General features: G+C 43.2%; 2 protein-coding genes across 4 annotated transcripts in view; both read left to right on the top strand.

Moving 5' to 3' along the window:
* The window catches only part of STIMATE (STIM activating enhancer), a 119,882-nt gene extending 114,163 nt beyond the window's left edge, over window positions 1-5,719 (top strand). Inside the window, 2 exon segments of the mRNA XM_007055597.4 lie at window positions 4,019-4,139; window positions 5,242-5,719. Of these exon segments, the coding sequence (XP_007055659.3) occupies window positions 4,019-4,139; window positions 5,242-5,348 (228 nt within the window). The 3' untranslated portion in view covers window positions 5,349-5,719.
* Window positions 5,720-11,905: 6,186 nt separating this feature from the next.
* The window catches only part of LOC102929962 (inter-alpha-trypsin inhibitor heavy chain H3), a 52,751-nt gene continuing 49,248 nt past the window's right edge, over window positions 11,906-15,408 (top strand). For 2 of the 3 annotated variants that reach the window (XM_043550883.1, XM_043550882.1), the window contains exon 1: window positions 11,950-12,089. In XM_043550883.1, the coding sequence (XP_043406818.1) occupies window positions 11,997-12,089 (93 nt within the window). In that variant the 5' untranslated portion in view covers window positions 11,950-11,996. Of the gene's footprint in view, window positions 12,090-15,408 lie in introns of all 3 variants that reach the window. The other variant, XM_027818000.3, reaches the window with a different exon arrangement.

The following is a 15,408-nucleotide window of genomic DNA, read 5'->3' on the forward strand; positions in this document are numbered from 1 at the left end:
AACACTTTGTGCTATTGACAATTGGAGATAAACCCAGGCTGGAATGTTGTGCCTACTAGGAATAGTTTCTGGCTAAGATCCTGTCATTTGTGACTGGCAAGCAATTGAAAACAGTTCTACTGTCTGCCAGTCACAATGATACCTGGAGTGCCAGCAGGAACTGAAGCTTCTTTACTGAGGCTTTCTTCACTGCCAAAGAAGGTGTGTTTACTGCAAGATAACTAATGCTTTTTAGCTCTCCTGCTGTAAATTCCTATTGGAGGCAAGGCACTGTAGCTTTTACCATGAGGCCAACCACAGGTTGGGGGGGGTAGAGTTGGCTTTACCAACCTACCACATGGTAAAAACTACAGGTTCCTTACTACACTAGGGTTTTACAGTGGGATAGCTAATGCACGTTCATTACCATGCTGTCAACACACACCATTTTTGGCAGTAAAGACAAAGCCTTAGAGTTAATGATTTCTGCCATGGTAAGTTAAGAAATCCTGATGCCTGGCATTTAAGATTTAAGAAGGGATTCCGCAGGTTTCATGCTCACCCTGTTCATGAAACCAGTTTCCCCCTATTCTGGTTTAGAACCTGCACCCACAATAAAAGGCCTGTGTATTACTCTCTTCATTGCCCAGTTGTGGGGCTGTGAGGTATATAAATAATTCACACTGCATGACAAATACCAATACAGACATATACATGAAACCTGTGCCATACAGTAGATACTTAGCCTATCTCTTGAATAATCAGTTAACAAATGGCACTAACCACTTGCTGAGAAACTCTGTTAAAAGAATTTCTTTTTTTAGGTTTTATGCTTTTGCTTTCTTTGGCTGGCTATATAACACTTTCCCCAGAGGCCTTGAGGACGTTTTGGTTCCCACAGTAAATTTCAGTGACATTGATCGCAAGCTATGCTGAGGCATTTTTCTGTTTGTAGCCAAGAGAAAACATGCAAGAGACTCCAGTACAACCAACCTTCCCACTGCCTAAAGTCATGAGCATGGATGCTGCTTGGAACAAACTACTGAAAACATTCTCATGCTTGGGGTCGAGAGAATCTATTCCCCTGCATTTACATGGTCTCTTTGTTTGGTCTCCAATCTCTAGAAATTCATCTATTGTCCCCCTTCCACCAAGATAAGTTCTCTGCAATCAATCAGCAACAACTAACTAAAGTCAAAATAAGGAAAGAGGATCTAGCTACAGAATGCCAGGCTCTTGGTACTCAAATAATACACAACTACTCTTATACACTTTGGCTATTGTTTTTAATTCTTCAGTTGCTTATCTTGTGAGGATGGGGTTGGACTAATCGATTTGCATGCCTGTATGTTAGTTACCACTGTGCACTCCATGCCAGCAGGGAGTGGTGTCATCATGTCTGTCATTCCTTGAAATAGCACCCTGAAGGCAAGACTTTCAAGAATTGTGTGTGTGACTAGCTAACACTGACCAATGTTGTCATTCCTACAACTTCCTCTTTTGACGGTGATGCATTCAGCTATTACCATTCTCACTGGCTGGAAGAAGTCTAGGTAGAAAAATCAGAGCTGTACAACATACAGTATTTGCAAAAATATGGTAAATGGCAACCCTCAGTTACACCTGTTTCTGCTGTAGAATTTGAGATTTTATTCATCATTTATTTATTCACTCCAGATTATGACTCAAGACACTTAAATGTGTTCAGAACCTGTAGCCAACACTACTGATTGCTTGGTTTGCACTACTAAATTATACAAACTCTCTGGTCAGACAAAAGAAGATTGGATGGGAAAGAGAGATCTTTTAGTTACCAAAAGACTAATCATTTTATGGACAAATATTTAATCTGGATCAATGAAGTCCAACCAGAAATTTTCTCCAACATATTAAATACAAGTGAGTAGAAAGATGCATAAAACATATTCTAGAGAAATAAATAATGAACACTTAACAAGTTTAGACTCAGGGTGTGTCTTCACTGCGGAGTTATCCCAAACTCTTACTTTGGTGCTGCCCCTAATCTCCACACACAGAAACCTCTGATCCATGATTTAGTGGTGCTTTCAACCCAGAGTAGGTGCCCCATCTTGGGCTGCAGGTCAAAGCCCCAGTGAGGCTTTCCTTGGGTTCATAAGATACCCACTTTGCAGTGAAGAGACAGACTAAATCACTGGAGTGCTTGGTAGTCTTCCAATGTCTTCCCACAATTCCCCCCATGTGCCTAGAAGGACAGAAAAGTTCTCCCAGAATTTACTGGGAAAGAATCATAGAGCATCTCAGTTTACTGCAGTGCTAAGAACCATGTGAGATTACCCTGGAAGTCCTAGCACCACACGTGGGTAAGTGCAGCATCAGTGTAAGGACACTAACTCAGTTTGCAGGATGGCTGCTGACACCTGCTCTAGACTAAATTGGGTGCTCAGACCCAGGTGCTGATCACCCGAGTTAACTCTGCAGTGAAAAGTCTGATGCCTACATCAGATTTTACCACAATGGTTTGAACCATTCCAACTTTGTCAGTTGGTATGTTGAAGCTCCTGGACATCTTTCCCTCAGCATAATAGATTAATGGATATGTCTTCATATTTGTAAGTCGAGATCTAAATTCCTCTCTCTTTTTTCCTCTTTACTTTCCAAACCTAGGCTCAGGTTCCTTAACTACCTGTCCCTTTTGGTCTTTAGGCACAAGGCAAAATTTGGTATACATGATTATAAACCACTTCCACTCCCTCTTTCAAAAGTTACGTCGTCTCAAGATAATAATAATGTAACAATGGTTCTCAGGTTATTAGGGCAAGTGTTTTCAACACCTAGTTCAGGAAGATGAATTTTTGGTAGCAAATTTTTTTCTTCTTTGCCATCTGTGTGCAATGTAGCTGCCTACTGTTACCTGTGTGTGCTGTACAAGGCCGCAGATCATTAGTGTGTACAATATAGTGTAGGTATAGATGGAATATAGAGTATGTGTTAGATAACAGTTCTATATGTTAAAACAATGAGGAGTCCTTGTGGCACCTTAGAGACTAACAAATTTATTTGGGCATAAGCGTTCATGGGCTAAAACCCACTTCATCAGATGCATGGAGTGGAAAATACAGCACAGAGGTATAAATACACAGCATATTAAAAGATGGGAGTTGCCTTACCAAGTGGGGGGTCAGTACTAATGAGCCAATTCAAGTAAGGTGGAAGTGGGCTATTCTCAACAGTTGAGAAGAAGGGAGGAAAAATCACTTTTGTAGTGCTAATGAGTTCAATGTAGCCCATTTCAAACAGTTGTCGAGAAGGTGTGAGTATCAGCAGGGGGGAAATTAGTTTTTGTAGTGACCCATCCACTCCCAGTCTTTATTCAGGCCTAATTTGATGGTGTCCAGTTTGCAAATTGGCTTGCAAAATGGTGTCCAGTTCTGCGGTTTCTCGTTGGAGTCTCTTTTTGAAGTTTTTTTGTTGAGGAATTGCCACATTTAAGTCTATTATTGAGTGTCCAGGGAGATTGAAGTGTTCTCCTACTGGTTTTTGAATTTATAATTCTTGATGTCAGATTTGTCTCCATTTATTCTCTTGCGTAGAGACTGCCCAGTTTGGCCAACACTGGGAGTGGATGGGTCACTACAAAAACTAATTTCCCCCCTGCTGATACTCACACCTTCTCGTCAACTGTTTGAAATGGGCCACCTTGATCACATTGAACTCATTAGCACTACAAAAGTGATTTTTCCTCCCTTCTCAACTATTGAAAATAGCCCACTTCCACCTTAATTGAATTGTCTCGTTAGCACTGACCCCCCACTTGGTAAGGCAACTCCCATCTTTTAATATGCTGTGTATTTATACCTCTGTGCTGTATTTTCCACTCCATGCATCTGATGAAGTGGGTTTTAGCCCATGAAAGCTTAAGGACTCCTCGTTGTTTTTGCTAATACAGACTAACACAGCTACCACTCTGAAACCTGTCAGTTCTATATGTTGCATGTTTGTCTCCTATATGTTCTGTAACTTGAAATACTGACATCTACTTATCTGTCAAAATTTTTAGGCAGCCCCCGTGAAAAAGAAGCGTCCTCCAGTGAAGGAGGAAGATCTCAAAGGGGCTAGAGGAAAGCTCTCCACCAACCGGCAAATTAAATCCAAAACCTACCAAGTCATGAAGCAATGTGGTAAATCTCTTGTCTGTTTACAGTACTACAAATGTTAAAGCAAATCTTCAAAGTAAAACTTGAATTTAATTGATAATCCCAGCTAAAGTGCAAGCTCTCTAAAGAACAGCCAAACTAGTTTCATTCAGGCAACCTACATTTGTGTACAGCAAAAAAGGAGCTTATTCATGTTTCCAAGGAGTACAGTATATGCAGTAAGGCACATAAATATAAAACTGGCAGAACCCTCTGCTGAAATGCAGGCACGATAATGCTCATGTATTTTGCCCTGGTTGTGTGGATCAACTGAGAGGAAGGGCAAGAATTTGTCTGCTTCCCACACCTCTTCCACCTATTAGGTTCTCACTAGCTGGTGCTCATAAGGTGAAAGGCTCTGCACAAAGTGAGCCTCTGCCTCCAGACTATACTGACTGAGCATTACAGGGTGGGAAGTACTGCCATGGATTTGACTTCTGGAACATGGCTAAACCACTTTCTTACTCCCTAATTAATGTCAGTGGGTCTTCCTTGACTAAGCATTGAGTTTAAAAATGGGTCAGAACTAGAGCATTTGATCCTACATTGGGAGATGCCTGGGATGTCAGGGGAATATATTAGCTATGCTTGGACTACAGGACATAAACGGGAAAAGAAGAAAAATTTCTTATTGATTGAAATCTCTCTCGCCTGGTGCTCATGGTTTGTCACTCTTTTAGGATTGGGATGGGGGATCATGAGGAAAGATGGGCTTTAAATTTGAAATCCTGTATTCCAAATTTAAACCTGTTTTGAAAGCTTCAAATGTAGCTGCAGGGATTCTCTCCTCAGAGGGATAAATTAAAGATACTGGTCAAGATGTTTGGCAATTGGCCTACACTGCCCTTGAGAATCTGCAACATTATTCAGAACAGTAGCACTATTCTATAGTATTGAGCAATGCAACTGAGTGTGCTGCAAACCCACACATTTTGTACCACTGAGTACACTCGACGGGTCCTGAATTTCCGTGCATCTGAATGGGGTGATGTATTTCATTACAGAAGAAGTATGTGTTCCAGCAGCACAGCTGTTGTTGGCATAAATCTTTTTAACTGATTGACTCCTTTTGTTCTTCTTTTTCAAGAACAAGAGGGCTCTGTGGCTCCTTCCGTATTCAGTCAGGATCGGACAGGAGGTGAAACAGCCTTTGAGAAGCATAAAGAAGAGCCACCAAAGAGTGTCTTTGGCTGATAACCAAGTTTAACCTGTGTGACAAAGATTCCTAATGCAACATTTAATCCCAAATTGCTGTTGCTCATACTAAACTTATTGCTGCCCTAGTAAGTCAACTTAATTCTTTCAAATTAGTCATTAATTAGGAGGACTCATTTTGAAGGCTACAACTTCCTTTTATAAATTTAAATATTTTCTTTCTATATTGTACATGCTGTAATGGTTTCAGTAAGAACCTGGTCACTGGACACAGGCTGGCATAGTAATGACCAATTTCTGCTTAAATGACATATGTGTTTTTCTAAGACTTATGTTCCAGCGCTGTGATCTAGTTCAATTTTCAATATAATCTTAAGTGCAAAAAAAGTAAAATAAATGAGTGATATGGATTTGATTTCAGTACAATTCCTTCTAACTGTAAATGTTTTTATACTATTGCTATTTTCACAGTTGGACACGTAATTTTGCAAAAACATGATAAAGGACTTCACTTTTATCTGTAGCTTTTTCCTGATATTTTCCTGTACTTCTGCTTTCCACACTTTACTTAAGGATTATGGTGAGTAGGATGGGTTATTTACTGCTAACGAGTGAGATGAAACCATGTCAAATTGAATACCACACATCCACAACTCTAGACAGCTTTGTGCAGAGCATCAGGGTCAGTCTGTCCAGAGCTGAATCAAATGCAAAGGATTGGATGCCCCAGTCATGTACAGAACACTGAATATGGGGATGCAAGAGAGGGAAGGTTGATTCAGTGATTGGAGTGCTAGCATAGAACCCCGGACATCCAGGTTAAATTCTTTGCTCTGCCACCAACTTCCTGTGTGATCTTGGGAAAGTCTCGTACTCTACCTGTGGTTCCGTTCCCTCCCATTTGTAAAATGGGCATAATAGCCCTGCCCTACTTCACTGGGTGGGGTGAGGATAAATACATTAAAAATTAGGAGGTGCTCATACACTCCAGTGATGAGGGCTACACAGTAGCTAAGCTAGAGGCTTTATGGATTTTAGAACTATTTAAAAACTGTTGAGACAGACAGATACATTACGGTCCATCCAGCATTACACAACAGTGCACTGAAAATGTGACTTATACCAACGTGGCTGTCAAAGCTGTGGCAACTGAAAAGATGTTTAAAAAAGAATGAGTGAGGTTTTAACTCATATTGCAACTCCTCTATAAATTGACCTAGAATAAGTCTCCTTCCCTGTGTGTGCAACTTGTCTGCACCAAAGAGCTTTCCGCAGGGCACAGCTATTGCTACTCAGATGAATTGTGACACACACATAATGGGCAACAGGTATTCTCAAAGCAGACAAGCTACATCTAAAGTCAAAATTTCTTGTTCTAGGAATACTGGAATAATACATTACATACTAGTGTGCTATATCTTCAAATTCAGGTGAATTAGTTTGGATAAAATAAGGGTTTGACATAACTTTGAACCAAACCAAGTTTTTCTAAGGCTCAGAATATTCAATACATTTTTTTCTAGCTTTTATTTTTCACTTTTATAAAACTGCATTGGTTAGCTTTCCATTCCAGCCAGGTCAAAGGAGCCAAAATGGCTTGAGGTTTTCCTCTTGGTATTTCCAGCCTGGCTAGAATAAAAAATGAAAAACCTCTCGAGAGAACTTGTTCCTGCGAGGAGCTTTCCAGATCCTTTAACCTTGCGAGAGCTCCACATCCTTTTTTCTAAAAAGGGTTATACTTCATCATCTATGAAAAATAAAACTTGCCTGTTGAGCTGTCTGTGCAGATGACCAACACTGATGGGGGGTTTTATTACTTTTGCCCTTGCACATGCATGGGCTTTTCTAAAAAGAATTTCCACGATTTCAAGTAGATGAATGAAGACACTGAGAGAACTGCTGACAGGACATTATCTCTGAAAGCACCTTTCCTTAATTTTATGGTTCAGGAACATTTTGTCAAGTTCATCTCTCCTTACCCCCCTCGCCCTCAACATCTGAAAACTAGGGAGAATTATGAGGATACTTGGGGCAAGTCTACACTCCAGTGCTACAGCAGCACAGCTGCCCTGCCGTGGCGTGTCTGCTGAAGACGCACTATGCTGACGGGAGAGCGTCTCCTGCCAACGTAGCCCCCGTGTGGACAGCGCAAAACTTGCGTTGCTCAGGGTGGGAGGGGGCTTTTTCACACCCCTCAGCGACATAAGTTATATCGACTTAGGCTATAGTGTAGGCCTGCCCTTAGTGTTTTAAAAGAGGGGAATACTGTTTTAATTTGCCTGCTTTCCTGTATGGGGATCATGAGCAATGGAATTGCTGCAGGTCACAACTCAAGTTATCCGGTTCCCTTCATTAATAATGTTAAGATAATTGTTAGGCTCTCTTCTTACTCTTTACAAAAACTAAACAAATACTTCCTGATGGATCCTGCAGAAAAGCCTAAGAGGGCTCTAACTAAGTATTTAGAAAGTCGCCCAGAGAATACATATGATTTTAGAGAAACTTCCACACACATGAACCTCTTTATCATTTTCTCTTTTTATCCTCACTTATAATATGAAACCAAGGAGTCACCAGGTGAAACTAAAACAATTAACTGAAAACAAATACAAGGTAGTACTGTAGTACTTCATGCTGTTTATAGTCAACCGGTGGAATTCACTGCTCCACCCAGCCAAATTTTATAGCGGGATTTTTAAAAAAGAACTGGAATGGTTAACAATTAAGAATACTATTGCCAGCTAGAAACACCACTGAGTATGATAATTATACTTCCTGGCATACGACTGCCTGAAGGGTTAAGAAGGAATTTCCACTCCCACATACAGTACAGCTTTGTACAAATGGTTAGGTACATTTACAGGGAGTTTGATGCCTTTTTAAATTGAAGATAAAACCTACCAAATGGAAATTGTGGGGCGTTTTTGCTTTAGAAGTTTTTAAAACTATGGCAGAATCAGCATGCACTGCACTTGTCTCACCCTCAAGAAACCAAAGGACAAAGTGCTTGCTTTAACTTGGCACAGCGTGGACATGGTGCTGCGCATGGTCTCCTCCTACAGCTATGCCAGTGCACCCTGCGACACACCACCTTTTCCAATGGGCCAAATTCCCCCTAAGAAATAGGGGAAACTATCAAACTTCCTGTCCTTTGTTTCCAGTGGTAAAAAATGAAGCTGACTCACTACTGAGCTCTGCCAAAACATCCAGTAAAAATTACCATTAAATTGCAGTCTTTATCAGTAGTAGTACAGATCTCTTATCCAAGTTGAGCATTCTAACCAATTATCTGATAACCAACCACTCAACCTGGCCTTATAAAGAAATGGTGCTACCATGGAATTACTGTGACCGAGATGGAGCTACTATAGATCATATACACTTGATACCGCAAAGTACCCGATATCAGTTCTTTGGCTTGCTGTCTAGGGTACTAGATGCTCCTCTGTGGATCTATTAGACACTGGAAAAGCAGATGAAAGGAGCACAGTGCAGTGGCACCCAGGTCAAGGAACAAGCAATAAGAGATAACGAGACGGCTGCAAGGACAAAGGAGCAAGAAGCACTCATAGAAAGCCAGATAACATACCGGAAATATAGGCACCAAGCAGATCTAGATGCCAACAAAGAAAGGGGTCATGGAAGAGACTTTAGAGGCTGCTTAGACCCCCTCCGATTATAGAATGAGGTGAAGTACATGCCATCCACTTCTGGCCACCTCTCTTAAGGACCACATTTCTACCTGTGTACATGATAAATAATAACTTTAGCCAGGCTAGCCAGAAACGTCCAGTGTCTGGAAGGTATGATGGGTTGGACGTTAATCAGCTGTTAAAATTGTTTGTAAAACAGGTAAGATGCAGCATACGGAGTACTACTGTAACAGTTGGGTCAGGATTCTAGCTGAGCACAGTGCATTAGCATCAAGTGTTCATGACAGAAGCCTTGGGGATGCCCATGGGACAAGATAACAGCCCTAGTACAGCAGGAGTCTGGATCACAGGTAACACACAATGTTTAATAAAGAACTGCTTACTAGGCCGTGCCTCATTCTTCACCACTGATGAAACAATGCCAATTTCTGATCAAATCAAAAATGGGTATGAGAGAATAAATACGTTCTGCGCCTCTCTTAGAACAACCCTAATAATGGAAAAGAGTAAAGTAACCCTACAACTATAGTCCCATGAAAACATAATCATGACCTCCTCATTGTCCGGCTATGCTAAAAGAATGACAGGATGTGGTTTAATCAGGCTGCAACTTTATTAGATGTCTGGGATTACCTCGCAGGTAAGTGTACAGTGCCATGATCATTTCAATATCTACCGTGGGGCTTCTGCTTTTTCCATCCTGGGCCCCAGCCAACCTGCTGCTGGGACCTTACCATCCCCCTCTCGAAGGAGGATTAAGGTGGGCTATCAAGAAAAGAGGAGTTGGCTGCCTGCTGTGCCAGTCATTGGAGCTCCAAACACCCCTGTTCCGCTTCTTTCACAACCACCACCTTAAGTCCTTTTCCAAGCCATTTATCTGGGCACTGTATCAGTTTCCTAGGGAATACCTGTGCTGGACATCAGCCACAAGGAGATGCCAGCAATTAGCCTGACTGCCTCCTCTCCAACCCAACAGAGTTCCCAGACAACTCCTAATGCCTCCTTTAATGTCTTCCAAAAATGTGACTGCATCCAAGTCTGACAGGTGAACCCCATCCTCTCGAAATAACTCTGGTGCCCTATTTGCTCAGTCAGGATGCAAAATTACTGACCCTCCTATGACTCCCATGAATTTGGTCTCCTCCCTATTCACATGTCTCCTAGCCTTGTCCACCTGGGGCAGAGAGGAGGGACTTCACAGCTCCTCTCCAGACCATTCATTGCAATGTGTCTGACCATACAATTTTTACTCCTGGAAAAAGTTCCAGGATCTGCCTCAAGTCTCTTAGCTCTGAGCATTAAGTCCATCTCTTTGCACATTCCCAAATCATTTTCCCTAAGATGCACCACAATTATATCAGGTGCCTGCTGATGTACAGCAGTGGCATCAGCTGGTCCCATAACATGCCCCCCTTTCCATGCCAACTCAGGATTGCTTCACTGAGCCCCAGCTGCGAACCCTCGGGCAATTTGGACATCCGCCTATGTGCCAAATAAACAATACTGTTCCTGCAGACCCATACCATCATTTGCATGGCCCCTTCTCCCACTTTTGGAATGAAAATACAACAAATTAGCACCGACTCCCACCTGGGATCTCACATTCTGTAGATTTCCGAATGCCAATGCCCAATTGCCTCACACCCCCCCCCCCATACCCAGCTGTGCTGCTGCTGTTGCCACCTGGATCCCTGAATGAGTTGAAACCAAATTCCTGGGCTGGCAGCCCCAACCTCATCAGGCCCCATCTCAACACCTTAACAAACTGGTATGTTGTGAGGGTACTTCCGTCACCATGCATGAAGAGGGATCCATCCCTCCCCCATTGTATCACCATGCATGCCCTCAAAGCCCCCATGGGGAAGACCCCAGGCTCACCACGCTCCCCTAGGATAATGAAGTCACCTCGGCCTCCTTGATCAGTCTTGGACTTTTGCAAGTTTTGTATCACTGCTTGCCCCACCAGTGTACATCTCGCAGTTCCAAAGCCCTTCCATTAGCGTCCCTACAGGACTCAGGTACTAGCTTGCTGATCCTAAAAGCGCCAAAAAAATGCTTTTAGAAATGCTGCCCTGAACCAGGCCACCTCCTGTCCCCTATGACATCTGTTTCCCAGCACCTGCACCAGAGCCTTAAGCATGTTAACTGTGATGGGACGACATGTATCCTCCCTCAGGCCATTGGTTCGCAATGACCCCGCCAAAGAAACCGTTAGACTAAGAAGCTGCTGCAAGGACCTGGGTAACTGTTTAGTCTACTGACAAACATAATGGCTGATGGGCAATTGGAGATTGTTGACACCAGTTGTGGGGTTGCTAACCCACCGTCCCAGTGCTGCCAGCAGCTGGAAAAACGTGAAACCCCTCTGCCTCGTCCCACAGCCCAATTGCTACATGGGGGTGGGGGCTATGTTCCCTCCTCTCCCTCGTCTCCCTATCATAGGTGCTGGAACTAGGGGTGCTGGGGGTGCTGTTGCACCCCCTGGCTTGAGCTGGTTTCCATGATATACAGGGTCTACAGTTTGGTTCAATGGCTCTCAGCTCCCCCACTGTACAGATTGTTCCAGCACACTGTCCCTATACAGTACTTGGTGATCGGATCTGGTGCTGAGCTATCTTGCTAACTAACCCCCGACCCTTTCTGCGACTACTCTCCTGCCTCTCCCTCTCCAGACTGGGGCTTGGGGGGATTTTCCCCTCCATTTCCCCCTCTCACCCTATGTGGTGCCATGCCAACTGGCAGAGTCCTCTGGTCTCTGCTGCTGCTCTGCCTAGCCTGGGGAAAACGGGCTTCTCCCACACTCTGACCACTTCTGCATCTGCTGCAGCATCTCTCTCACCCCCACCCTTCAAGTGATATATCCCTTCCCCCACTTAGGGAGCAGGGCAGTCACTTTGGGTAAACAACTTTTTCCGGCCATTGTTTATTTGAACGTGCTGGTTTCCTATTTAACTAAATATAAACGTCAAACCTACCGTGAGGTTACTAAGGTGGGGTTTTAGCTTTTTCTGAGCTGGATCTTTAGTTTTCCAATATGGATATTGTCTTGTTTTATGTTTTGTTGACATCTATTTCAACTACTACAAATGCTGAATGTGTGGTAGCACAATTCAGGAACATCATCAAGGTAGGTAATGGTTATTTTAAAGTTGGGTCAATTGTTTTTATGTGGGATGGAACTACTGCAGTTGATGATGTATATTCCCAAAGAAAGATTTATGCTGTATGAAAATTACTGTGAGTGTCAGAGTTCAAGAAGCAACCACCTAGTCTGACCTCCTGCACACCGCAGGCCACTAAACCTCACCCAGTTATCCCTGTTTTGAGCCCAATAATCTGGATTAGACTAAAGTATTACAGCCCTCAGGAGACTAAATTACTGTGGGCAGAAAATAGGAATGATTTGTGGTGCACCAATACCCAAAGCCCCTGCAATAGCAGGCAATTGATTTAATAAGCTATACCCAGATAATCCTAGCAAGCAACCTGCACCCCATACTGCAGGAGGCCAAAAACAATACCCCCCAAACAAACCCAGGGTCCCTGCCAATCCTGCACTTGGGTGGGAAAATCTTTCCTGACCCCAAAAAGGTGATCAGCAACACTCTGAGTTTGTGAGCAAGACCCACCAGCCGAGCTTCAGACATATTTTTCTGCACAGCCTCAAAGCACCAACCCACCCCATTTGGTGTCCTATCTTCAGCCATGGCCACCTATGATGTTTCAGAGAAAGGAAGGAGAAAAAGTACATTGGGGGTGAACGTCTTCCTTCCTGACTCATGCAAATGAACTGCTGACATACCAAGCATGAAATTTAGGAACAAAAGACATGGGACTGAAAGGGAACCCCCAAAGCTTGGAAGCCCAGCTGCCTGTCCCTACAGGCAACCTTGTCATACAATCTCACTCAAATTTATATCAAGCTCTATTTTAAAATTAATTAGATTTTCCCCCTTTACTCCCTGTTCCAGAACCACACTTCTCTGATGTTTAGTAGCACCTTCTAAGTTCCAGCCTATATTTATTCATGGCTAGATTATACCCATTTGTTGTACCAACATTTTCCTATAACTTAATTAGTTTTTCTCCCTCTTTGGTGTTTACCACCTCCCCCATGCCCCCCCCCCCCCCAATGTATTTATAAAGAGCAATCCTATTTCCTTTCAGCCTTCTTTTTGCTAGGCTAAACAAGCCAAGTTCTTTTAGTCTTCTATCGTAAGATAAAAAGAAAAGGAGTACTTGTGGCACCTTAGAGACTAACCAGTTTATTTGAGCATGAGCTTTCGTGAGCTACAGCTCACTTCATCGCATCCGATGAAGTGAGCTGTAGCTCACGAAAGCTCATGCTCAAATAAACTGGTTAGTCTCTAAGGTGCCACAAGTACTCCTTTTCTTTTTACGAATACAGACTAACACGGCTGTTACTCTGAAACCTATCGTAAGATAGGCTTTCTATTCTCCCGATCATCCTAGTAGCTCTTCTCTCACCTGGTTCAATTTGAATTCATCTTTCTTGAACATGTGTGTCCAGAACTGTACATGATATTCCAGTGGAATGTGAAGGATATTTTTAATATATCCTGTATTTCAAACACCACTGGGATGAAACATGTGCTTTATATAATATTTATAAAAATGATTGGAGAGCCTCAGGTGAAAGGTGTTATGGAAGTGATTATTAAGATCATTGTAAAATGCATGTATTAACATTATATGTGAAGTTATGAAATCCCTCCCTAGGATGTTACTGGAACATGTTGAAGACCAGACAGCCACTGAATGCATCCAATGAAGTGAGCTGTAGCTCAAGAAAGCTTATGCTCAAATAAATTTGTTAGTCTCTAAGGTGCCACAAATCCTCCTTTTCTTTTAGCCTAGGTAAAGGTGATAAACAGGTCTGTCCTAGACAAAGGAATGTGGGTTTACTTCAATTTACATATTAGCAGTAAACAAAGCCATTGTGCTAAACCTGTCCTGAATTTGAGGACAGAATTAACATGGCTCCTGCACCTCAGAAAGACATAGGAAACCAAATCCCCAGGAGGCCTTCCTGACTTATATCCCTTTGAAAATATAAGGAAGAGAGAGAGAGAGACTTCGTCTTTATCCTTTACCTTAGGAGTCAAAGGAACCAAGCAATTAGATCTCAGTGATGGGTCCTGGCCAGAAAAAGCTGGAAAGGAGATGTGGGTAAAAAAAAACCATTTTGAACATAAACTGTATCTTGCTAGATTAAGTTTTAGTCCTCTAGATGTGTTTTCACTTTTTTGCCTGTAACCATCTCTACCTTTATCTTTTTTACTTGGCATTGCTTAATCCATGATTGCTTTGTTAATAAACTTATTTTGCTTTCATTATAAATAATCAGTGCTATGTACGTGCAGTAAAGTGTGTGCTTCTAGAAAGCTACCAAGTTGGAGTGTTTTTCTGTCTCTGTAAAGGGAGTGACGCTAACACATTCTCTGTGAAGGTCCAGTGAGAGGGATGGTCTCTGCATTGGGATGATTTGTGAGTGAATTTGGGGCTGGAAAGGTACTGAGATTAGCTTGCAAGAAGTAACCATAGAATCATAGAACTGGAAGGGACCTCAAGAGGTCATCTAGTCCTGTCCCCTGCACTCAAGGCAGGACTAAGTATTATCTAGACCAGGAGTCAGCAACCTTTCAGAAGTGGTGTGCCGAGTCTTCATTTATTCACTTCAATTTAAAGTTTCACTTGCCAGAAATACATTTTAACCTTTTTAAGAAGGTCTCTGTCTATGTAAGTCTCTATATTATATAACTAAACTATTGTCGTATGTAAAGTAAACAAGGTTTTCAAAATGTTTAAGAAGCTTCATTTAAAATTAAATTAAAATGCTGATCTTAAGCCACTGGACCGCTCAGCCCGCTGCCAGCCTGGGGTTCCGTTCAGCTAGGCCGGCAGCAAGTTGAGCAGGGCCTGCGGCCGGGACGCCAGCTGGCAAGGGGCCGGCAGCCAGAACCCCAGACCAGCAGTGAGCTGGGCGGGGCTGGCGGCCAGGACCCCAGACCGGCAGTGGGCTGAACGGCTCAGCCCACTGCTAGTCTGGGGTTCCATCCGCCAGCTCCTGCCAGCCAGGGTCCCGGCTGCCGGCCCTGCTCAGCCCACTGCAGGTCTGGGATCCCAGCCCTGCTCACATAGAGTGGGTATCTACCTTCTCCCTGGTTCTAGCCAGTCTCTTCCTCTCTCTCTCTGCACTGAGCTGAGGGTGGGAGTGCACTGAGCACAGGGCTGGGGGTGAAGGAGCAGGCTGGGGGTTGGGGTGCAGGGTCTGGCCAGGAGCTAGAATGAGGGAGGGTGCTTAGGGTTGGGGCAGGAGGTTTGGGTGTGGAGTGCTTACCTGGGCAGCTCACATTTGGTGCAAGGGGTGCAGGTAGGAATGTGGTGGGGGGGCATGCAGGAGCTCCTGTTTGGTGCTCAGGGTG

This window comes from Chelonia mydas, chromosome 7 (genome assembly GCF_015237465.2).
Source record: "Chelonia mydas isolate rCheMyd1 chromosome 7, rCheMyd1.pri.v2, whole genome shotgun sequence".
Lineage (NCBI taxonomy): Eukaryota > Metazoa > Chordata > Testudines > Cheloniidae > Chelonia > Chelonia mydas.